Source organism: Protomyctophum parallelum (genome assembly GCF_964188405.1).
Source record: "Protomyctophum parallelum genome assembly, chromosome: 18".
NCBI classification, from domain to species: domain Eukaryota; kingdom Metazoa; phylum Chordata; class Actinopteri; order Myctophiformes; family Myctophidae; genus Protomyctophum; species Protomyctophum parallelum.
Genome location: NC_139716.1, coordinates 36,695,811 through 36,719,641, shown reverse-complemented (window position 1 = coordinate 36,719,641; position 23,831 = coordinate 36,695,811). Strand labels below are relative to the sequence as shown.

Below are 23,831 nucleotides of genomic sequence, written 5' to 3'. Positions count from 1 at the left end.
GGTGCAGGCATTGAGGAGATAAGTGTTTGTTTCTGACAGACAGACACACAGACACACAGACATTCGGTGAATTATAGTATGATGATTGATTATCCATTTTATGTTTTAATAATCAATGTAATCAATTAAGCCATTTAGACCTGTTGCAACCTATACGTTGTTATACCTTTCAGTCCGGGAGCTACCTCTGTGTCTCATTAGGTGTTGCTGTACATGTTGCAACACACATGTCCGCGTGTCATTTTTGAATAAGATATATTTTTTAGAATGTTGCCTCAGGTCTAAATGGGTTTGGTTGCCGCCCCTACACCAAATCACCATCATTTCAATCAAAACGCTTGTCTTCCTGTCCTCTTGCTCCTGGCCGGTCTCATCGTCACAGCAGAGTCAGGAGCAGCTGCTCAAATCCACCAGTCTGACCACCGTCATCTCTCCTGTCTTCACTGAGGTCGGTATGCTGCACACACCAACCACAATCTACTCTTCCTTAAAGCCCATTCTGGGCAGGAACCCCTTTTGGTGTTTTAACTAAGCGTTATGTTATACTGTAGCTATTGAAAAATAGCACGAGCTTGTAGGTCTGCTATTTTTGAAAAATCGTGAAAATGCAGCACAAATCTTATATATTATCTATAATATTTTTTTTCAACATCAGGCCGAAAAGGGTTAAGGTCATTACACACTGGCGAATTAGCGACGCGATGCGAATAAGCGATCTGAAAATGTGAAATATTTGCCCGGCGAATTTATTCGCGTTTGCCTATGCAGTGTACACATCTATATGCGACGCGTATTGTGCGATTATAGCTCCTCTCCTCTCCCTCCTCCTCTCCTCTCCTCCCCCTCCCGCTTTGGTATCCTTTCTTTAATACCCCCGTATCCAGTACTTCACAGATGGAGGGGTCCAATTGGTACCGGCCCACATATGGTACAACTGGTACCGGCCGCGCCCGTGCATGTGGGCATATATTCCGGTTATAAAGTCTTTATTTTCGGGTCAAAAACGGGTCTGCACAGCAGAAATAGCCTAGTGCAAATCTTACCTTTTTGATGAGCCTGTTCACTGGTTATTTTAACTTTTTTCAATATTGGCATATTGCCTATGGTAAATACCATAATAACGTCAACGCATCAATTTAACTTGAACAACTCCTCCTCCTCCACTCCACTAGCCTACTCTTCTCCTGCGTTATGTCATTATTGGTATCCTTAATTTCTTTCATACCCTAAAGAGAAGGCACTCATGTGCCGAAACGTTGGTCTTTAATAGAAGTGTTCTGTATCGTGATTCGTGACTACGAGCTGTGCAACCGATCCTTTACAAGTTTGTCTCCCGTCCCGTGGTCAGCATGCACCTCGATCCTCAATAAATTGGTGTGCAGCGTGCGCTAATACCTCTTTTGTTTGTATTGGTATATCCTACTATCCTTTCCACCACTTCTTGTCTTCTTCACTACCGTGAAGTGGAGTCCAGAGTCATTTGGAATCGACGGCCGGTCGGCTGCTCACCCGTGCCGTCGATAAAATAAAATTATGAATAGGGGGATGTCAGCTAATTTGGGCCACTTTTTGGCAATTTGGTAATTAAACTGAGATAAAGCAATGCATGACACTAAATTGGGGTTATATGATTATTATTGACTGTTTAATATCATGTTTAAGTTAAATGTATTTAATAACAAATAATAGTTTAGTCCCTACAGCCTCTGACTGAAACAAGCTGTCACATATTTTTAAGATGTAGCATTTTCATGTAAAATAAGCCACCTGATCAGCTAAGATGGGCCACCGTTTTCTTTAGCCTTGCTTTTTAAAGTTGAACAGCCAATGGATGCACATGATTCTCGCTACAAGTGTACTTGACATAAAACAGTCTATGGTTGTTATGGCGGGAGATGCAATGCAACAGATGAAATAATATCAGTCATATATGACTACTCAGGGTAAATGCCATGGGTGAAAGCAATCTCAGTTGTCAATGATAAGGTGATCACGTATACTGCTTAGCCGACTTATTTTTTTTATTTTCAGCTAAAATGGGCCACTCAAGCTGCAAAGAAAAACAGTCATTTCTGATTTAAAAGAAATCACATCCGTGTGAAGTGAGGGGTGCTCTTTTCATCGTACATTATCCATTCATTGTCAATGGGAATTTAGTCTGTGTAGGACAAAAATCGGCGATTTGCTCAGACACATGACGTAAATTCTCCATTCATTGTGAATGGCATTTCATGTTTTTGTTAGGACAAAAATCGACACTATAGCTGAATATAGGAGGGGCTATACCCACATTCCCACAATAATGTCATTAGCCCTACATTGTATTAATAAAACCAGTAAGACACCCTGAGGGCAAGAAGCGAGCATGCATGTATCCGCCTGGGTGACAGCAGACTGTTGGGTGAGCGCTGGCACTTTGGCATGGGGGGATCAGATCAACATATGGAATGAATTCTGTACTGGCCATAAATGGAGCGTGTCTTTCTTGAGTGTACAGATGAGGTCAGATCAACATATGGAATGTCAGAACAGGTCAGCTCCATATATGGAGATCTATGGGTGGCAGCGGGGGCAGTGTCTTGAGTGTACATGGTGTGATGAGGGCCCAGGTAGGGCCGGCCCTTACCTTTTGGGCCCATTGAGGACTTTAGTTTTTGCTGGCTGCCGGGTGTGGCTGCACTAATAACTTACCCAGGGGGCAAAGGGGGTTGACCTGCATTTGTCATAACATACAAAGTTGTCCACCAGAAATAATATCTATGACCCAGTAGGATCACAACCTATATGGACAACCTGGTCAATTGTTGGGCGAAAGTCCAATATGGCCGCCCCAATATTAGCCCCTATTAGTTATAATGGGGGGTGAATAGGGCAATTTTTTTAACAGAGATATTTCCACGAAACTTCACAGGTTGATCAATAATATGAATACGAACATTTTTTGCATTGAAAGTTTCCATGAAATCCAATATGGCCGCCACAATATTAGCACGCAGAAAATATGTTTGGCTTGAACTTCTGAACCAGATGAGCTAGAAACGCAAACTTGGTATCTATTTCATGGTTTCTGACCATGAGATACTCAATGGAATACCTATTTTTATTATTGGGTGTGTCAATAAAAGTCATGAACATAGTCAGCACCATAAGACATTTCCGATACTTATAGCAGCCCATTAAATTGCAGCAGGGATATGGCAGGAGAAAGCACACAAACTATACCAGTGTTCCATGCATTGACGGGTTGTGACACTGTGTCAAGCATGTTGGCCACGGGAAAAAGACTGCGCGGGCTGTATGGGCTTCTGAGCTTATACACATGCCCTGTTGATATTCATTTGTGAGGTAGAAGGAAGCTTCTGGCCAATTCCAAAGATTGAATTCTGGATCATAAAAAAATACTGATTTGACACCGAGATCACCCATATCAGACAATCATACAAGTGATGGCGGCCATCTTGAATATTCAATGACAATTTTCAATTATGCAAAAGACACTTACCAAGTACTATATGGTAAATGAGTCTGAAATATCATATTATATCCATCATTCATAAGAAAACAGTTGTTGCTGGTGGCCATTTTGAAAAATGGCTGCCATGGTAAAAATAAATAAAAAATAGACCAATCAAATCAATTGTTTTGTCAAGTACAGCTGTGTCAAGACATATGTGCTGTGTGCACATGATGTGCAGCATTGGCTGTTAAAACTCAAAGGTCTAGGAGGCAGAAACCTTGGCTCATTTTACCTTAGTGATGGCCCACTTTACCTGAGACCACCTTACATACAGACCAAAGTCTGGCGGAGCCCGTTGCTCGCTGTTGCCGTTGCGTGCTGTTAGCACACGCACACACATGTGCCATGTCCACGCAACACGCACGCACGCGCGCATGCACACGCGAGCGCACACACACCCAACTAGTTGTAGGAGGGGAGGTGTGACCGTGTGCAACAGTGTGTGCTGCTGCGCTATCCCGACCTGCGTAGCCGAACCGACTGCTGCTCTGTTGGCGTTGCACACCCATGTGCCATGTCCACGCCACGCACGCACGCACGCACACGCGAGCGCACACACACCCAACGAGTTGTAGGAGGGGAGGTGTACAACAGTGTGTGCCGCTGTGCTATCCCGACCTGCGTAGCCGGACCGACGGCTGCTCTGTTGACAGCTACTGTACGGAACGCCGCTGTTTACAGCAACAAGTTTGGGCTGCATTCTGATTGGTCAGTGGTGCTGCAGTTCGCCTGCGAATGTCTGCAAAATTCGACACCAGAGCGAACAAATAAAGAGCGAAAACGGTCGCATTTTCGCACATTCGCAAATTCGCCACTGATGTGGAAGCTTGCATTGACTTCAATTGGTTTTAATAAAATGCGAATTATTCGCACGAATAAATCGCGTCGCCAATTCGCCAGTGTGTAAGGACCTTTAAGTTCCTCTACCCTCCAGTCTCCTCTCTCTAGCTCAGTGCTTCTCAAAGTCATTCAATGTCAGACTAAATAATGGGTTAATTCACCCAGCACAGTTATTTTTTTATTTCTTTGTGTGTGTCCCGCCCCTATCTTCTTTTATTTCACCTGAAACATACATTCTGTAACCGCGATCATCAACGCTTTAGTGATGGGCCGTGAATACAGCTTGTTTTGATCAAAAACGCAATCTGGTTCATAATAATCCAAGATAAATGGATAAATGCTGTGTGTCCTTCCCCATCTCTCTCCACCGTCAATGGAGGCTAAAAGAACATGCCCCCCAAAACATGTACCTAAACGAAAATAACAGCAAATTGTTCTTTCAGTTCCGTAAAAGAGAGGAGTAAAGGTCTTTCTCCTCTTCCTGTGTAGTTGAAACAGCAGCACAAGGACCATTCTGAGCAGCGGTTGGCTATCGAGGAGTTGGAGCGCAACATCCGATTGGCAGAGGACGTCTGTCCGGGCATCACGGATAGGATGGTCACACACATTATCGCCAGGTTTCAGAAGTATGTCTCTCTCTCTCTCTGATTTTCTCCTAGCCTCGGGCAAGTCTGACAGAGATAGTTTTTTGGATTTTGACTCTTATCATCTCTCAGTCTCGGTCGATCACCCCCAATATCCACTGGACACTGTTTAGTGGTCTTACTTCTACCAATTCAAAATGTAAAAGAGCTTACCCTTCTCAATGCTATAGATGGCATGTTTTCGGTTATTATTTAATGATTAGAGCAGTGGTTTTCAACCGTTTTCATGTCAAAGTCCATTATTTATTCTGTATGTTGCCTCTCGGATCCAAATATATATTAAATAGAATTCCATGCTGTATTGTTGTGGTACCATAGCATGTTCAGTCGTGAGACTTAATTTTTGTTTGAATTCATGTGTTGTTTTCAAACTGTCCTTGGGTGATTGTTATCTGTGGGAAGTATGTGTCTTTGATATTTCTCTCTCTTTCTTTTTTTTCTCTCTCTCTCTCCCTCTTTCTCTTTCTCTCTCTCTCTCTCTCTCTCTCTCTCTCTCTCTCTCTCTCTCTCTCGTTTAGTCTATTCGAGCAATGACCAATCCTCTTCTGACTCACTGCTGCTTTTGTCTCCTTTGTCTCGCCTCCTCTCAGATTCTCTACAGACTGAAGAAGGGACGAATGGAGAGAAAGGTGGACGGAAAGAAAAGAGATTAAATCAAAAGAGAGAGAGAGACTGTGTGTCACAGTTGAAGCCCAAGACTGGTTTGGGGGCGTGGAGGAAGAAAAAAAAGGAGACTTGCTGTGCAATGTCTCCTAGCTGTACACACACACACACACACACACACACACACACACACACACACACACACACACACTACATGTAATATATACACTATATAATGTTCACTGCTGTTGGGAGACCCTAGTTCCTTCCAAAATGTCTGTGTAATGCCTTAACCCAGTAAGAGCTGAAGCCGATTCTACGAATGTTTTATTACAGGGACCCCCAGAAGCAAAGAGTTGAGTTAAAAATGTTCTACAAGCTTATAGTACGGCACAAAGCAACGGGCTATGAGCTTTTAGATCTGCTAAATTTGAATAACCAAAGTCTTAATGGGTTAAATAGCCATATTTCAGTGTGTAAACGGTGTGAAAACAGACGACATTCTCATCCCATCGTTTGAAAAGCAATAAGGAAATTCATTTTGACGTTTGCTAAATGGGTTTCACAGGCCTTTTAGTAACACTTAATTGGCCCACAAAACTATGCAGTTATTTTTATATATATATATCAATTGAATAAGGGACCATACACGTTTTCTATTAAATCGTAATATTTATATGGGACCATGCCAAGTCTCCGTTGTGTATGTGTGTACAGTATATAGGTGTCACCAGATTTGGAAAAAATACGAATCGTGATAATGGGCTCTATGCACACAGAAGAACTCTTCCTACTTCCGGGCCCCTTCCCTACTTCCTTCACAGGTGTTACCGATGATACTAATCAAGGCACTGTTCCATTTAGTGTGCAGTGGTTCTCAAACCTTTTAATTTCACGGACCCCCATATATGTGCACACTGAAGGGTTACACGCCCGTACGGGGCCATTTGGAACCCACTCAAGGACACTTTGAGACCCACTGGTGTAGCAGAGTGTTTCCAGTGAGCCAGTGTCAGCACCCTGACTCTGTTTGACCAGAATGGAACAGAGCCGTCATTATTATCATCGGTAACGCATGTGAAGGAAGTAGGGAGGGGTCCAAGTTCTTTCCAAAATGGCGTGTGTGCATGGAGCCTATTGGGAGTTTGGGTGTGTTTCTTTCCTCTCAACAGCAGTGAAAGTCAAGTCCTGATGTGGCCTTCACCTGTATGTATATTTTCAGTTCAGTAGCACTTGAGACGTAAAGCCTAATTTCTACGGCGTAGTACGAGTGGCGTCGCTTCTAGAAAAAAAAAATACAATAATAATAATCAAACACGACGCGTTAACGCAAAGCGCCGTTGTCGTGTGAAGCATTATGCTTTGTTCTCCAATGCCAATATTCCACTGGTTTTTGTTATCAACACGACTGCTTTTGTTTTAGAATGACGGCTCCCTTATTTCTGAAATTGCACCATGGTTATATAGGCATAATATACATGAGATGAATATTTTCAAATTACAAAGATATATTGATTAGGGTTAGGAAAGCGGAGGGACCGAATCCAACATTGAGGAAGTGTAATCTGTTCTGTCACATTTGGAACACTGTCAGCTGGTGTGTGGGTCCATTTGATTCCATTTGTACACTCACGACATGTAAACGTTAAGGAACTGCGATTGTTAAAATCCTAAAGGATGCCAACCCTAAAATGTATCTATTTTCAACAAAATATAATTAGGGATTCATTTCAGCTACTTTTTCAGTATGATATTTTATTAATTGATCCATTTCAGTAAACTTAGACCATAGATAGCTAGTGTCAAATACTTTTTCCCCCTTTTCTTGTTTATTGATGCTGTAATAGAGGGTAGAATTCTCATGGTTTTCCCTGGTTATGGAATGATTTGGAACATAGACCATGCCAAACTGTAAGGTTCAGAAATGCACAGAGAGATGCTTAAAAAAAAAGAAAAAACACTTTCAAAATGACTTTATTTAATGGGGTGTAGTTAAAGTTAAGCTAAAGGTACAGCACTGGTACAAATGGAATGTTTGTTTGTTTTTGTTCCTCAAAATTGCAAAAATGCCTCTTTTCCGTAACCATGGGAACCACGTGACTGCAATGAAAGGGAGCTGTAGTGGAAGGTTGTGTTGGTGTTGTTGGGTACCAAAGACACTGTAACGTTTGGTCATTGTATGTTTTCATCTTTTTATATATATTACATGAATATATATCATAAGGGATCCACAAGTGCTTTTTTTGTCAAGGGGGGGGAAGTTGTAAAAAATGACAGATGTACGATTTTAAATAAATTCAGTTTTTTTTTTAGCGGGATTTAGAGTTTTATGAATAAATATTTAAGATTGATTGAAATAATACCCATTTTGTTCTTTCTTGTCGTTGATGTACTGTGTATGTCTGTGAATGTTGTATACGGTTTATTGTGGAACCGTTGCGGCTTGAGAATCCACCATTCCTGAATGAAGTGCCTGGTGCTGGGAGTCTGGTGCAACGCACAGGGCCTGACCTGGTGAGAGCAGGAGTGGACCTGGTGAGACGTAGGAGGGGCCCGGACAGGTGTCAACCCACAGAGCCTAGTCCTTCCATGTGCCAGAATGGTACCTCCCAGTCCCAGCAGAGTAGTTCAGGAGGAACGGATTGTGTGGCCCTGGTTTTTCCCTAATGGGACTATCGAGGGTAGCTACTGGGACGTAAGTCGGGACTCGGCTGGGTCACCTGAGTGAGGGATATGATGTTGCGAGACCCGAAACCCTGATGACCTTGGGATACATCACTGAGGATACGTCCCAGGTGCATCCATTTATGTATGTATTTTGTTATATTATATGTGGGGGTCCATCTACTGTATTCTCTACTGTACTGTCACTGTACTGGCACACCTGAAATCACCATATATACAGTTAATATGTGCGTGTGTGTTAGGTTGCTCACAGGTGGTGAAAAACAACCATGCTGTTTTCGTGCTCGGACACACCCACCCGCCCAGCCAGGCAGGCAGGCACCCAGCCACACAGCTCTGTAAAGGAGTGGTTGCACCACTTATATATATTATATATATTAAATATATTTTTTTTAACTTTACACCACTGAAAACTACCATACTCATTATATTCTCCACTAGCTGCTCAACACTGCCCCCAAGTGTGAGGAGTTTGTAGTGTTTTCCAACAACAAAATAAGCTCCATTTAGGAGGCCTAATCTATAGACCGCTCAGACCCGACGACCCCGCCTCCAGCTATTCATTTCAATGGAAGTTTCTCAGTGGCGTTTGAAGCACCGGAAGTCGGCCGTAATTCCCACTGTTGGCTCGAGCGGCGTTTGAGCGAGGTCTCAGCGTTTGAGGTCACTTTTTTGGCACGCTTTTGCGCCATGACGTCTCTGAACGTCCGTCCACCCCACCTTCATGTAGAATTTATAGATTTAACGTTTGTAAAACATTAAAATATTGGTACGGTAGGGTACTACTGGCCAATCTGGACTGGAGGGACAAAGTCCAATCTGGGTGGGCATAGAGCACCGAAGTCTGACGTCAATATCGGTAGAGGGCACAAATCCACAGGTTCATGTACTTTTTATTTGCATTGTAATCCCCATAGTTAATCTAAGAACTGTTTGAAAAATAAACATGTCATCGCGGCCGTTTCACTCATATGGATATGAAGAATCAACTGACTGAGAGAAATCTGTTACTGCTACTGAATTAGTTACATTTTCGCTAGAAACAGACTGTATCATATATGAGTGGCTGACTGTCGCAAACGATACAGAGACACCTCCCTGACAATACAGAGACACCTCCCTGACAACAACGCAGAGACAGCTTGTTTATTTTTGGACAGCAACGCTTATATGAAAGGATTTTAAGATGACCCCATGTTATTCTCCATAGAGAAATTACTTCCGTGAACCAGGGGAATGGAGGGGACGCCAGGGCTTCTGCGATCTATTGGCCCACCTGTAGAGAGCTGCCACTGGAGTTGCGTCAACGCTGGTGATCCGTCACGTACAAACTCTGTCACGTTGCCATGAGAGCATCATGTAGGCCTATTGACAAAGGACTTCAGCCCACTCAAGGTACATATGCTGGTTGATAGAAGCTTCAATTACAACCACTTAAACACTGTGTTGTCCAAATAAATGACTTGATAAGTTTACAGATAGTTTATCACATCCACACACGCACGTACGCACTTTATTAAAACTTGCAATCTCAGCAACCATTGAACACACAACACAAGCCCTAATTCTGCGCTCACACTGGCAGTAACTAAGTATATTGACTTAATTACTGTACTTAAGTAAAGTTTTTAGGTATTTGTACTTGAGTTGAGTATTTCCAATTATTATACTTTTACTCCACTATAATTATTTGAAAACTTTAGTTACTTTGTAGATTTTGATTAGTATTACAAAACATACACTAACCACTTCAGTTCTATCTGCAATTTGGCCATTTGAAAATCTACAAGCTCACAATGTGTCGCAATGTGATGCATTGTGTGCTTTTAGATCTCTCTGTCCATATATAAATATCCATATCTTTATTTTCAACATAATAGGGGGGTCCGATTTTCTAAATCGTTTAAAAGCATGGAAAATATGTCAAAACTTTGTATTATAAAAATAGCTTAATTGTAAAACCTTGCACATACAGTACACATGGTTTTGAACCAAAACAAGCTCTCCTATCTGCCTGTGAGCACTAACTGCTCACAGAATTACCATCATGTTAATTTATACTAGCCTACTTCCGTGCAGAGCTGGGCAGTAGCCGGATACCAGCTTAACTACACTTCCCAGTAGCTTGTGGGAGAGTTAGCTTCAGTACTTTCAGAATGATGTAGGTTACTTTTCATCCTGGTATGGGAAGTTTGACAAAAGCTACATCGCTGAACTGGCACATCAACATAAGTTATACAGAACATGGCACAACAGAAGAGTTTTGAGTGTCGTCTGTCCGTCGTGTCAGAAGAGGGAATTCTCCAACTCATTTGTGTGTGTGTGTGACCAGATTAGTCTGCACTGGGATCTGTGTGTGCTCAGTTTGATTTGCAATGCGTTGCACTGTGAGCTTGTAGATCTTCTATTTTGTCCACACACACACACGTCTGTTTATTTTCCGCGTCGCAACGCTTCCATTCACAGCCTGACTTGAGTAATCCTCACCCGTCCTCCACCTCCCTCTCCTCTCCTGTCCTCCTCTCCTCGGTCGTCCCTCCCCTCTCCCCCCTCCTCCTCCTCGTCCAGTTGGAGGCTCCCGGAGGAGTGCCTCATCCTGGCCATTCTGCTGGGCCGTACCACTCCGCCCAGCGGGGGTGGAGAGTGGTAGTACGTGTAGAAGACCTCCGGGTCAGAGTCGTAGCTCCCCGTCGACCCCCCGGCCCCCCCTATGACGCACAGCGACGTGGGTCGCTCCTGCAAGGGGGAGGAGTTCAGAGGGAGGTAGGTGGGGCGGGAGGGCCGCATCAGGTGAGGGTAGTAGCCCAGGGGGCGGAACTCGGAGGCGGGGTCGAAGGCGGGGTTGGAGCTGCGGGCCATGTGGAACTTGACGTCCGATTGGCTGGCGGCTCGCCGCGGCAACCCCGGCAGGAAGCGGGAGTCGTCGCTGTAGTGGCCCGCCTCCGTGCCCCGGCGGCCAGCGTCCAATAGCCTCGCCCCGACGCTCCCCGGCGGGTACGCCATCGCCCCGCCGGCCAATCCCGGCCCGAAGCCCGAGGGGCGGAGCCGCCGGCTCCGGAGCGGCGAGAGTGAGCACGTGCTGCGGCCGGAGGTCGGAGAGTGGAGGGAGGGGCGTGGCCAGGCCAGGCCCGCCATCCGCTCGTAGTCCCGCCTCTGCTGCGGGAAGCGCTCCAGGGAGGACACGGCCATGTGGTCGGACCGCAGGTAGCCGTAGTGTCGGGGGAAGTGCGGCAGGGCCAGCGGGAACACGGGGAGGACGGGGCGGTACTGGAAGGCGGGGCTGTTGGGGTACAGGAGGACCAGTTGCTGCGCGGCGTCCGGGTGCGGCTGGGGGTGGGGCCTGCGGCGGGAACGGTTGCCGTAGACGCCGGCGAGGCGCTGCGCCTGACGCTGCGCCACTCCACTCCCTCCCGGCCTCCCCGCTCGCCCTTCCTCCATCGCCGAGGTGGAGGCGGGCCGCGTCTTGGGCGCGGGAGACGATTGGTCGAAAGACGCCGGTGACAGGGGACGACGGGCCTCGTGGCCAGAGGTCGGGTGGGGCTCCTGGGCCACCTCGACGGATGATTGGCTGCGTTTGGCCCCTCCCCCCGCGGGGACCTCCACATAGTCGTTGTGTGTGCGTGGGGGGTCCAGGGGGTCCTGGCTGCGGACCACCCGAGTTCTGCAGGGACGATGGAACGGATGATTGTACATCTGTGGAGAGAACACACAGGAACACACGTATACTAGTGTATCACAAAACACTTTCATAAGCCACCATTTATGTTCTACTGTGTATTTGATTAAAAAAAAACGTTGTGATTACTTGTTTGGACACGTCGGTTAGGAGGTCGGGAGACGAGCGAGACTGTCTGGCGTCGTAGTCTGCGTGGCGAACCGTCCTGGAGAAAGAAGGACACAGAAAGACACCACAGCAGTATTGACTGAACACTGTGGCCTTCAAGGCCATAGCAGTGGTGGCCATTTTTGCTTCCGCTCAAATTCACATTTAAGCCTAGAATCAAGCCATCCAGGCTCCTAGTGAATCATGACAATAACACATTTGATTCTGTGGAAAATGTATGAAATGGTATAAGCTTCACCAGGATCCTGACTGGCTTGATTCTAGGCTTTTTGGAAATCTCTATGTGTGGAACCAGAACATAGCTACTACTGTATGCCCTATATTGAACTGAAATGAATGAATGTTTTTGTGAGTTGTTCTCACCTCTCAAACTGAGTGTGCTTCCTCTCTCCTCCAGGCCCCATGCACTCCAACAGCTGCTTCTGTGTGCGTCCACTGACACACACACACACACACACACACACACACACACACACACGCAAACGCACGCACGCACACGCACACACACAAATCAATCACTTTGTTTAGAAAAAACTAAACAAAAACAGTATCATTTAATAGTACAGCATATCCCTGAATATACTGTTACTGTGTGTGTGTGTGCGTGTGCGTGTGCGTGTGCGTGTGCGTGTGCGTGTGTGTGTGTGTGTGTGTGTGTGTGTGTGTGTGTGTGTGTGTGTGTGTGTGTGTGTGTGTGTGTTTGTGCCTGCGTGCGTGTGCACCTGTATCTAAAGCTGGATCCCTTGCAGGACAGTATGGTTGTGTGTGGGGGCTGCGGTTCCTCCGGCAGCCTGAAGAAGGCGTGGTACTCCACACACACCTTCCAGAAGGACTTGCACACGTCACGACTCGCCATGGAGAACTCCACGATGTCCTTATGAGAGGGCTGTGGCACGCACACACACGCACGCACGCACACACACACACACACACACACATACACACTCATACTGTAAACATAACTGCTTGTACACACATAGATATTCATATAACTTAAATATTAAAGTGTTCTCTCTTTCTTTCTTTCTTTCTTTCTTTCTCCAGTAGCCTACATGCCGTCTATAGGCATGTGTTGTCATTTAGTTGCGTGTATTTATAGCTGCTCACCCCAATCTTGTCGTGCAGCTTGATGAGGAAGTGTTTGCGCTTGAAACTGAGCTTCCGTATCTTGGCCCAGCTGAACGTGTTGATCTTGGTGTTTCCCTGAAAGCCCAGAGACAAACACGACAGAAGTATAGATTGTGACAGTCCCCTGTAGGTATGGTGTAGGTCCTGTAGGATATTGTATTGTACTACTATATTATGGTATATTTAGAAGTATGGTATCTTATATTATGTGGTCTGGTGTAGCTTTCTATATAGTATACTATATATTGTATATTTATAGTACACTTTGGTTAGTTGATTATGGTTTATTTGCTTTGCTATCCTAATTTCTGTTCTCCTTGTCTTTCAGTGGATTGGGGAGCAGCGTTATGATGTCATAATCAGTCAAGCGGCAGGACCTGGGCCCGGTGCCGACGCCCTTTAAAAGCCTGTCTCCCCAGCCTGTCTTCCTCAGCTCTGTGTTGTTTTCAGTGCTCTCCTGCACTTCTCCCACTATGCACCTTTCTGTTAATACATTCAACATGCACACATACCTTCCACTCATGCATACACGCGCTACACTACTCACTACTGTACTGATTTCCACACCATAAATTTCCAATACCACTACATCTCGGAGGGAAAAATTGTACCTGTACTTTTACTCCACTACAATTATTTGAAAACTGTAGTTACTTTGATTATTATTACAAATTACCCACTTCAGCCCTATATTGACATTTAGGCCATTTGAATAGCCGATCTACAAGCTCACAAGGCGTTGTGATGCATTGTGAGCTTGTACTTTCTACTTTAAGTACATTTTGATGCCAATACTTTTGTACAGTGCAGTTCCTCCATCTCATCCATTTGAAGATATTCCAGAGTTTGTACTTTTGGGATTATAATAATATTTTCCGTCACTCCAATCCATTAGTCGTATTAGTTCACTCAATAGTATCCTGGGCTGAGTGACTTTCTATAACTCTCAACTAATGGTTTCATGAAACGCATCATGAGAGCATGTGCCATTATCAGAGAGGTGCTCAAACATGAACAACAACTAAAACCTTTCCTTTTTCCTTGATACAATCATGGAGACACTTTCATATCCGCCTGCCTCCACCACTCTTCTCTCTGTCAGGGACCCTGCCGTGCACAGAACAGAACACACACTGGAATGCCTGTATTTCCTACCGTCTCAAATTGGGCACTGATTTATTGTATTACAAATTTTACATTTTTAAATATGCAAATGTATGAAAAAGCTACTATTGTGGAAGGGTTATCGTGTATTAATTTACTTGTATTGATCCTATAAACAATTTAATATAGGTCTAGTTTTCCCCACCAATTTTGGAGCTCTGGCTCATGGACTAAGAACCAAAAAGAACTGAACCAGTTCCCATTGGGAACCAACCGGTGCAAAGGGGGTCAGTGTGTTAGGGTTAAGGTTTGATGTACCTGGAACGCCAGTACTCCACAGTGTGTGTTTATAGGTTAATGTACCTGGAACACCAGTACTCCACACTCCACAGTGTGTACAGTGTGTGTTACTGTTAGGGTTATAGTGTACCTGGAACACCAGTACTCCACAGTGTGTGACAGCCAGGCTGATCCTCATTCCCTCCCCGTCGTGTGCAGGGTGAGGTCTGATGCCGTACATGTCCAGCTTCCTGGCCACCTCCAGCAGCTGGATGTCTGACGCCGCCGGAGTCGCCCCTCTGTGGAGGAGGAGGAAACCTCCATGTTATCTCCATGTTTCAACCATAGAGTAATACAAGGTTAGAGACTGAACCGGAGCGATAGCCCCCCCCCCCCCCCCCCCCCCGCTATTCATTTCAGTGGAAGTTGCTCAGTGGCGTTTTGAAGCACCCAGAAGAACTGTCTGCTTCCGCGTTTTTTTCCAGATTTGGTGTCCAAAATGCGGAAGTGCAAACGGACGCTCAATGTTAAACCCCAGTTTCCTCGTCATAACTCGACGGGTCCGCCTGCAGTCCCCACTCTTACCACTAGTGCCGAGCGCCCAACGTTGGAGAGCCTCACTGGTTTCAACCCCTGACCCCTCCCCCTTTATCAGGGGTAACAGCTGTGGGTGTGACTTCATTTCAGGTGGATCACTAGTTCACCACCCACCATCACCCACCAGGCAAACCAGGCATACATGAACAAATACTCTACACTATTTTGAAAACATTCTTCCTCCTTATATAATAATAATAATAATAATAATAATACCTGATGACCATGTTTTAGGGTGGAAAAAATCATGGCATCTTTAAAAAATAAAATAAAAAATATTAGGTACTCCACTGGTTAATGTCTAACTGTACAACGTGCTGTTTACATTTCCGGCCAATTAAAGTATTCAAATCAATCAATGTGTGTGGGAGGGAGTACCTGTGCTTCTTATGTAACTTCATGATCTTGTGGTCCAGATATTCCTGGTTGGGGACGTAATGTTTTAGCTCCAGATGATGACAGTCCTCATCCTCATCATAGTCCCCTAGCTCTGCTGTAGGATACACATTAGTATGGATTATTTAGTAGGGCTGTCATCATCATTTTTCGACCTCGGTCGAGATCATGGATTTCACAATGCCACGCCAGACTTTCCGGTCCTTCATTGCCATCCCCAGTTCCTGCTTACTGATCCATGTGTCCCTAGCGATGACATCAGGGAACGACAGTTTTCTAATATGATGGGGCCTATAGAAGAGAGCCCTGGAGGTCTCCAATCCAAGCTAAGTATATATATTACTGCACGAGTGCATGGCTGTACTTACACTGCAGTAAATGAGAAACCAGCAGGGCGGCGCTGTTATCATTACACGTCAGGCTGCCGTTAGACAGATCCTGTTTTATCTGCAGGGTAAACAGGTACCTACACGCATGCACGTACACATGCGCGCACACACACACACACACACACACACACACACACACACACAAACAAACACACAAAATGTAGTAAAACCATGAAATACCATCATACTACACTATACACTGCTCTACTGTTGATTCTCCACCAGGGGGTGTAGAAGCAGGTATATGCCACTGACAACTGGACATGATTATGCAATTTGACTTAACGAGTTTATAGTTTGACTTTGACTACAGTTCTCACTACTCAGCTATATTTTAGATACATTGCTGCCATACAGGCACGTCGCACGCATGCACATACACACTCTCACACACGCACGCACGCACAGTATTACCTGGTGAGGCCTCTCTTCAGTTGTCCAGGGTCTGGAGGGAAAAACTTCACTATGAACCTAAAGAATAGATCACTGGTGTCTGAGAGAGAGAGAGAGAGTGAAGTGGTCCCCAAGACTGTTTTGTGTTATCCATTTAGCTTTAATGTCTTACTTACCGTACCTGTTGTTGTTTACATTTCTGACTAATGAATTATCTAATTAATATAGGATTTATATTTTAGCTGCCTAAATATTGACTTACATGTGATCTGTTTAGCCAGGGGCTTCAGTAGCTGTAACCACACCTGAAAGACACAGCTATTAGTCACAGCTATTAGTCAGAAGTGCATGTGCGTGGGTGCGTGTGCGCGTGCGTGTGCCTTACATAGCTGCCAGTGTGATGTCTGAACTCCAGTCCAAAGTATTCCTTCTCCAGGAGTTTGAGGTGACCACACACCTTGTTATAGAACTCCCCTCCTAGGACACTCTGCTGAAGGAGGGACCCGCAGAGACAGACAGAGACAGAGACAGAGACAGAGACAGAAAGACAGAGACAGAGACAGAAACAGAGAGACACCATTAGAATAGCATCAGACTGTTGAACAAGGCCTGACCACCGGCCCTCACCGGGGGCTACCCATTAAAGAGATTAATCCCGGGCTTTAGACCGAATCAGGCTTTAATTCCACAGCTACCCCACAACACCAGCTCAGTGGCCTTGTGGTTAGAGTGTTCGCCCTGAGACTGGGAGGCCGGGGTTCGATCCCCGGCCGGGTCATACCAAAGATTGTAAAAATGAGACCCAGTGCCTCCCTGCTTGACACTCAGCATCAAGGGTTGGTTTGGGGGTAAGTCCCTGCGACATACTAGTGTCATGTCCAGGGGGTGTACTTGTACATCAAGCTGCCTCATGCTACAGAAACAGGAGATAGGCTCTTACCCCACAACACAGCAGGCACTGTGTCTGTCTCAATGTTTTAAACATAATACAACAAAATATGCAATAACTAAACACAAATCTCACTTGAATTGGATTGCAATACTTTACAATTTCATCATCCCCCCTTTCTTTACATTCTAAATGTGACAATGAAGTTGATTCTGAGACAGAGAGACAAAGAGAAGCAGAGAAAAGGAGTGAGAAAAGGACAAGAGATAATATAAAATACAGACAGACAATATTAATTAATAATATTGGTAAGTTATTTGGCTCTCAACAAAGAATACACAATTACAATACCTGAGCATTGTGAACTTGAAGGCATTGTGAAGGCAATCCTTGACTGTGCATGGCTGCATGCAGTCGAGAAAAGCCGCCCACTGTAGTCTGAGACACATACCTGGCACAGATTATAATTAAACACCCCCAAACTATTTCAAAACCTGGCTAATGACAATAAAAGTCCCACGTTTGCTGGTTGAAGTTCAATGTGCAAGCACAGCAGCAAGATGTGGGAGCTGTTGTGACAGGAGGGGGACAATGGAACAACCACTAGAAAGGCTGTTAATTGTACAGTTGAGTAGGCCAAGTACCTCAAACTTACAGTAGGCCTACAGTACTTAAGTAACTGTACTTTGTTACTTTCCACCACTGCATACGTATCAATCTTGCCCTATAGTGTATACTTTGTCCTCCATCCTTCTCTATCCTCTCTCCCTCTTCCCCATTCTCTCTGTCACTGTCTCATAATAATTATCATGTCATGGGGGTAGATAGGCGTGTGTGTGAAGCTTCCTTTGCTATGGCGACATAGACGAGCCCTGACAACCAACCCTGCATCTGTGTTTATCACCACAGCGGGCAACTCTGTGTGTGTGTGTGTGTGTGTGTGTGTGTGTGTGTGTGTGTGTGTGTGTGTGTGTGTGTGTGTGTGTGTGTGTGTGTGTGTGTGTGTGTGTGTGTGTGCGTGCATGCGTGCATGTGCGCATGCATGCGTGTCACAGAGAGATGCACACACAGCAGCTGTGTGCGATTAGAGAAACAGACCTAACCGGCTATCAACACGGACAAGTAACCACACCCTCTTTTAGCTTGATCTCCTGTACTGTAGCTATACCCAACACATGAACGCATTCACACACACACACACACACACACACACACACACACACACACACAGTCACACACACACACACACACACACACACACACACACACAGGAAACACGATCTCACTTAACTTTGACCACAAGGTTATCAAGTTCATAAAATATACATGGACACGCACGCACGCGCACACACGCACGCACGCACGCACGCACACACACACACACACACGTCGGTGTCGGTGGCTCAGGGGTAGAATGGCTGGATGGTAACTGCAAGGTTGCCAGTTCAATCCCGGGCTCCCCCAGAGCTAGTGTCAAAGTGTCCTTGAGCAATACACTGAACCCCTAATTGCATCTGATGTGCTGGTTGGTGCCTGCATGGTTTCCGCCGCCATCGGTGTGTGAATGGGTGAATGTAATACACAATCTATGTAAAGCGCCTTGGAAAAAGGAGCTATATAAATGCACCATTTACCACACACACACACACACACACCTATAACTGCTCTTCATGAGCAGGTTGGTGCCTTGCATGATTGCCTCCACCATCAGTGTGTGAATGTGAGCCTGTATATTGCACTATAATAATACATGGACCATTTACACAAAATGTTGCAGTGGGCAATTTTAAATCCCTTCTGACATAAATCAGTATGATTAGATGTAATAGCATTGCTGTCAGCCAGAAACCTCTTATCGTCGGCTTATGCCAAAAGCATTAAAAGTAGAAGATCGACAAGCTCTAAATGCAGCAAAACATCAGTTAAGTGGACAGATTGGTGCACCCCATGCATTTTCAGAGCATACTCAGGCTTCATACACACATAAAGAACAACTGTTCTGTGCTCTGCCTGTGTTTCATGGCCGCCTCAATGCTTTTCCAATGGAAGTCACATGGTTTGACCAAACACTTGTGTTTGATTGGGGGAAGGTCAAACACAAGTGTTTGGTCAAAGCACGTGACTTCCATTGGAAAAGCATTGAGGCGGCCATGAAACACATGCAGGCAGAGCACAGAACAGTTTTTCTTTATGTGTGTATGAAGCCTCAGAGTTAAGTGTTGAAGTGTCCTTGAGCAAGACACTGAACCCCGGCCTAATTGCGCTCAATGAGCAGGTTGGTGCCTTGCATGGTTCCCTCCGCCATCGGTGTGTGAATGTGTGTGTGAATGGGTGAATGTAATGCACATTGTAAAGCGCGTTTGGTGCTATATAAATGTACCATTTACCATTTATGAAAACATACACCCGCTGGACATGATGCTAGTATGTCACTGTTGTCACATGATGTACAAGTATACACCCACTGGACATGACATTATATCACAGGGGTTTACCCCCAATCCAACCCTTGATGCTGCGTGCCAAGCAGGGTAAATATAAAGAACTTTGGTGAATCATGTGAATGAGTGTGTGATGCTGAGGCGGCCCAATGAACTGAACTTGCTCTGTGCATGTCTGTGACAGGCGCGACGCTCATCTTTGAGCTATTTGTACTTCACTTGAATATTTCTAATTTCTAGTACTTTTACTTCTACTTGGATTAGTATTACAAAACATACATTAACCACTTCAGTGCCTTTACATTTTGGCCTTTTGAAAATAGCTACTATGAGCTAAATACAGTCTGATATGATGTACATCCAGTAGCCAGCATCACACAGCAGTATTATGTGATGTTGTGATATAAACCGCGGTCTGTTTATACAACTGTCCATTAAGCCAGCCGTCCATCTAACCCTCTTTTGAGGGCTAATTGCCATTTTGCCCTGCAGGAGGGGAAAAGATTGGGGTCAGGAGAAAATATAATCTTTCCAACACACACACACACACACACACACACACACACACACACACACACACACACACACACACACACACACAGACACACACACACACACACACACAAAGATGCGAATAGTGGCCGCAAGGGTCCTGCGGATAAAAAAAAAAGTATGTGCACGGATAATGGAGGTGCTTCACTCACGCACGCACGCACGCACACACACACACACACACACACACACACACACACACACACACACACACACACACACTCAGGGCCGTAGCTGACCATTTGGTTGCCCTACTCGTAGGATATTTGTGTTGCCCCCCTCCCGCCGAGAGCACTGCTATTCCTCATGCAGATCAGGTATTTTCACTGTTTGTGAGGACGCGCACACAGCCGCTCGTCATTACGCGGCGGAGCCGCAGAGAAAGTTGTTATTTTGAGGGTCGGCTTGGCACTTTTTGGCACATTTTGTTGCCCCCCCTCGGCATGTTGCCCTACTCACAGTGCGTACTGTGCGTATAGGTAGCGATGCACTGCACACACACACTCTCTCTCTCTCTCTCCCTCTCTTTATATAATATATAGCTACAGGGTTATTATATAGGCTCAGTACAAATCTTCACCACTTTTCAACTTCTCTTCCTATAATTGGTCCTAACTAATGTTCATGATAAAATACCAAAATAAATCCTACTCAGTACGCCTTGGTTTAATTATTACAAAAAAAACGAATAGCCTATATTGATTTGAATAACAGTCTGTATGAATAACAAAGGTCTACCGAAAAATGGAAGAGGTAAGGCCTACAACAAGCACACATCATAATGCCTGTGAGCTTGTAAACCGTCTATATGCAGTGGTTTTCAAAGTGGGGTCCGGGGACCCCCAAGGGTCCTTGGAGCTGCATGGGCTTACAGCCTATAAGGTTATACCTTCGCTATAGCAGATCTACAAGGCTCACAGTGCAGCACTGCAAGCTTACCACTTTTTTTTTTTATGTTGCATATCTTTGAATTTTTTGCATAAAATTTATATTCTCTTCAATTGATCTATAGAGAATAACAGATGATCAACTAGTTGGAGTTCATCAAACTAATTGATTAGTCAATTATAAAACTAAGTAAATTATAAAAGTACCAACACACACACACACACACACACACACACACACACACACACACACACAGACACACACACACACACACACTGACACACACACTTTACAAGTAATACAAAAAATAGGCTAAAGATAATTGATATTGACAGCCCTATAAACATCACCACTAATCTCTCGTCATTTCTCACTTGTTCGTTTTTACCTCCACTTCAAACGTGCGCTCGCTGTCATCCAGGAACAACACCCGCAGCCGGAGCTTATTGGTCTCCTTGGAGAGCCGGGACTTGGACGCGGTCGTCGGGCTGCCGAGCCTCCCGCTGCGCCCGCGCCGGTGGTCTCCCATCTTCAGCTCACACTCCTTCAGCACCACCAATCATCTTTTAAATCCATTTAGAGGATACGTGGTTCCCCCCCCCCCCCCCCCCCCCTAACACGCTCCAACACGGCGGTCGCCGGTCTCACGCGACGACCATCATCATCATCATCATCATCATCATCATGCTCTCGAGGTGATCACCCGGCCGTCACTCTCTCTCTTCTCTCCAGATGTGACACACATGCAGCACAGCAGCCTAGCCTACAGCAGGCGGCTACAGTTAAGTCCAGACAATGGAGACATGAAGAGATTGCTTTCATTTGGTGTCCCGACTCCCGGCTCCGCGACCGCGACGCCTTGTGCGCTTGTGGAGCGCACGGCGAGCCGCGCGACACCGTCGCGGGGCGAATTATAAATCAGTCAAATCAAATCAAATCAAGTCAATCAATGCTCAGGAGATATAGGCTACCACCAGCAGCATATAGTGGCTATGCGCTGCAATGACCAAACCACTGACGTCTGTCATTCCTTGCGTCGCTGGAAACTCGAGAGAATAAAAGTAGGCTGATGTTGTATTGTAGCCCATGCAACTCTTTCTTTCTTTCTTTCTTTCTTTCTTTCTTTCTTTCTTTCTTTCTTTCTTTCTTTCTTTCTTTCTTTCTTGAGTTGAGAGGCCTAAACTTTCCAGCTTGTTGGTTTGGCTCAGCAAAATGGACACACAGCAGAATGGACACACAGCAGAATGGATTGTGTGTGTGTGTGTGTGTGTGTGTGTGTGTGTGTGTGTGTGTGTGTGTGTGTGTGTGCGTGCGTGCGTGCGTGCACGCGCGCTGCTCCTCCTGCTCCACCATAAGAATACACATTTCATGGTGACTGGCTGCTCTTAACGGAGCTACTGCACTCAATGCAATGTAGCCTCCAGCACGCGCGCGGCACACACACACACACACACACACACACACACACACACACACACACACACACACACACACACACGCACGCACGCACACACACACACACACACACACACACACACACACACACACACACACACACACACACACACACACACACACACACACACACACACACACACACACACACACACACACACACACACACACACACACACACACACACACACACACACACACACGCACGCGCTACTTTACTAGTTAACTCAAAATGTAAAATGTGAAACAGTCAAAATGTAAGCCTGTTATAGTGTTATTGTGGGCTACAATATATCCCTGCCTAGCAGATGTGTAGGCCTGTACAGCAGTGTAGGCTAACGTTTAAACATTGCACTAGTCCTGGGTCAAATTAACCTAAAAATACAAACTAAATGTAAAAGTACAGTAGCCTAAGTAGACAAGAGATATAGATAGATAGATAGATAGATAGATAGATAGATAGATAGATAGATAGATAGATAGATAGATAGATAGATAGATAGATAGATAGTTTCAGACTAAATACAACTTCAGTAATCAGTATAGCCCATACTAAGGTATAGCCTCTAATACAGCCTGCTGTGAAATGAACTTGTAGTTCCAAACCTCCACCACTAGGCGGGGGTAAAGGACTAATAAAGGACAATATCGATGAGACAGTTGTATTGAACGGGGCTTTTCAGGGAAGTTCGAAGATAAAATTAGCTTACACTTCAACTTAAGTGCAATGTCCCACACAGCTTTCATGCCTAATTTGCACAAACATATATTTCTTCGGCCTAGTTTTAGTAGTGAGAATCTTAAAGTGTCGTTTGTGCACCTTGCAAGCACTTCAGGATCTGTCTCCTTGCGTTTTTAATAGTGCCATGGTATTGTTTCCTGTGCTCTCTCCTAGGTATTACCTTTATTCATTCTAGGGTATTACTTTAATGTTGTGTTGTTTATTTTGAAGTCTTGGTCCTAGTGTTTCCTGTCTGCCCTAGTTACTGTTACCTGTGTTGCCTCACCTCTCTGTGATCATTAGTTATCTCCACCTGTGTCCTGTTAGTCCCCTAGCCTATCCCTGTGTTGATTGTCAGTTGTGTTCACCTGTGTCTGGTTATCCCTGTGTGTATTTAAACCCTCAGTTGCAGCATGGTCGCTCAATGCTGTCAGTTTTCGCTGTGTTCTGTTCCAGTCCTTGTTAT

General features: G+C 45.1%; 2 protein-coding genes across 3 annotated transcripts in view; one reads left to right on the top strand and one right to left on the bottom strand.

The window, feature by feature from the left end:
- Nucleotides 1-7,966, top strand: part of stk26 (serine/threonine protein kinase 26) — a 34,977-nt gene extending 27,011 nt beyond the window's left edge. The window contains exons 10-12 of one of the 2 annotated variants that reach the window (XM_083788363.1): nt 386-448; nt 4,847-4,983; nt 5,592-7,966. In XM_083788363.1, the coding sequence (XP_083644489.1) occupies nt 386-448; nt 4,847-4,983; nt 5,592-5,607 (216 nt within the window). In that variant the 3' untranslated portion in view covers nt 5,608-7,966. Of the gene's footprint in view, nt 1-382; nt 449-4,846; nt 4,984-5,591 lie in introns of both variants that reach the window. The other variant, XM_083788362.1, reaches the window with a different exon arrangement.
- Nucleotides 7,967-10,462: 2,496 nt separating this feature from the next.
- Nucleotides 10,463-21,718, bottom strand: LOC310876120 (FERM domain-containing protein 7; the record flags this gene model as incomplete). The annotated part of the gene is made up of 13 exons (XM_083789565.1): nt 10,463-10,504; nt 10,777-11,982; nt 12,095-12,170; nt 12,497-12,568; nt 12,856-13,019; nt 13,241-13,336; nt 14,796-14,943; nt 15,620-15,734; nt 16,006-16,103; nt 16,441-16,519; nt 16,682-16,724; nt 16,805-16,909; nt 21,578-21,718. The coding sequence occupies 13 exons, from the start codon at nt 21,716-21,718 to the stop codon at nt 10,463-10,465; spliced, it is 2,385 nt and encodes a 794-aa protein (XP_083645691.1).
- Between the last annotated feature and the right edge of the window lie 2,113 nt (nt 21,719-23,831).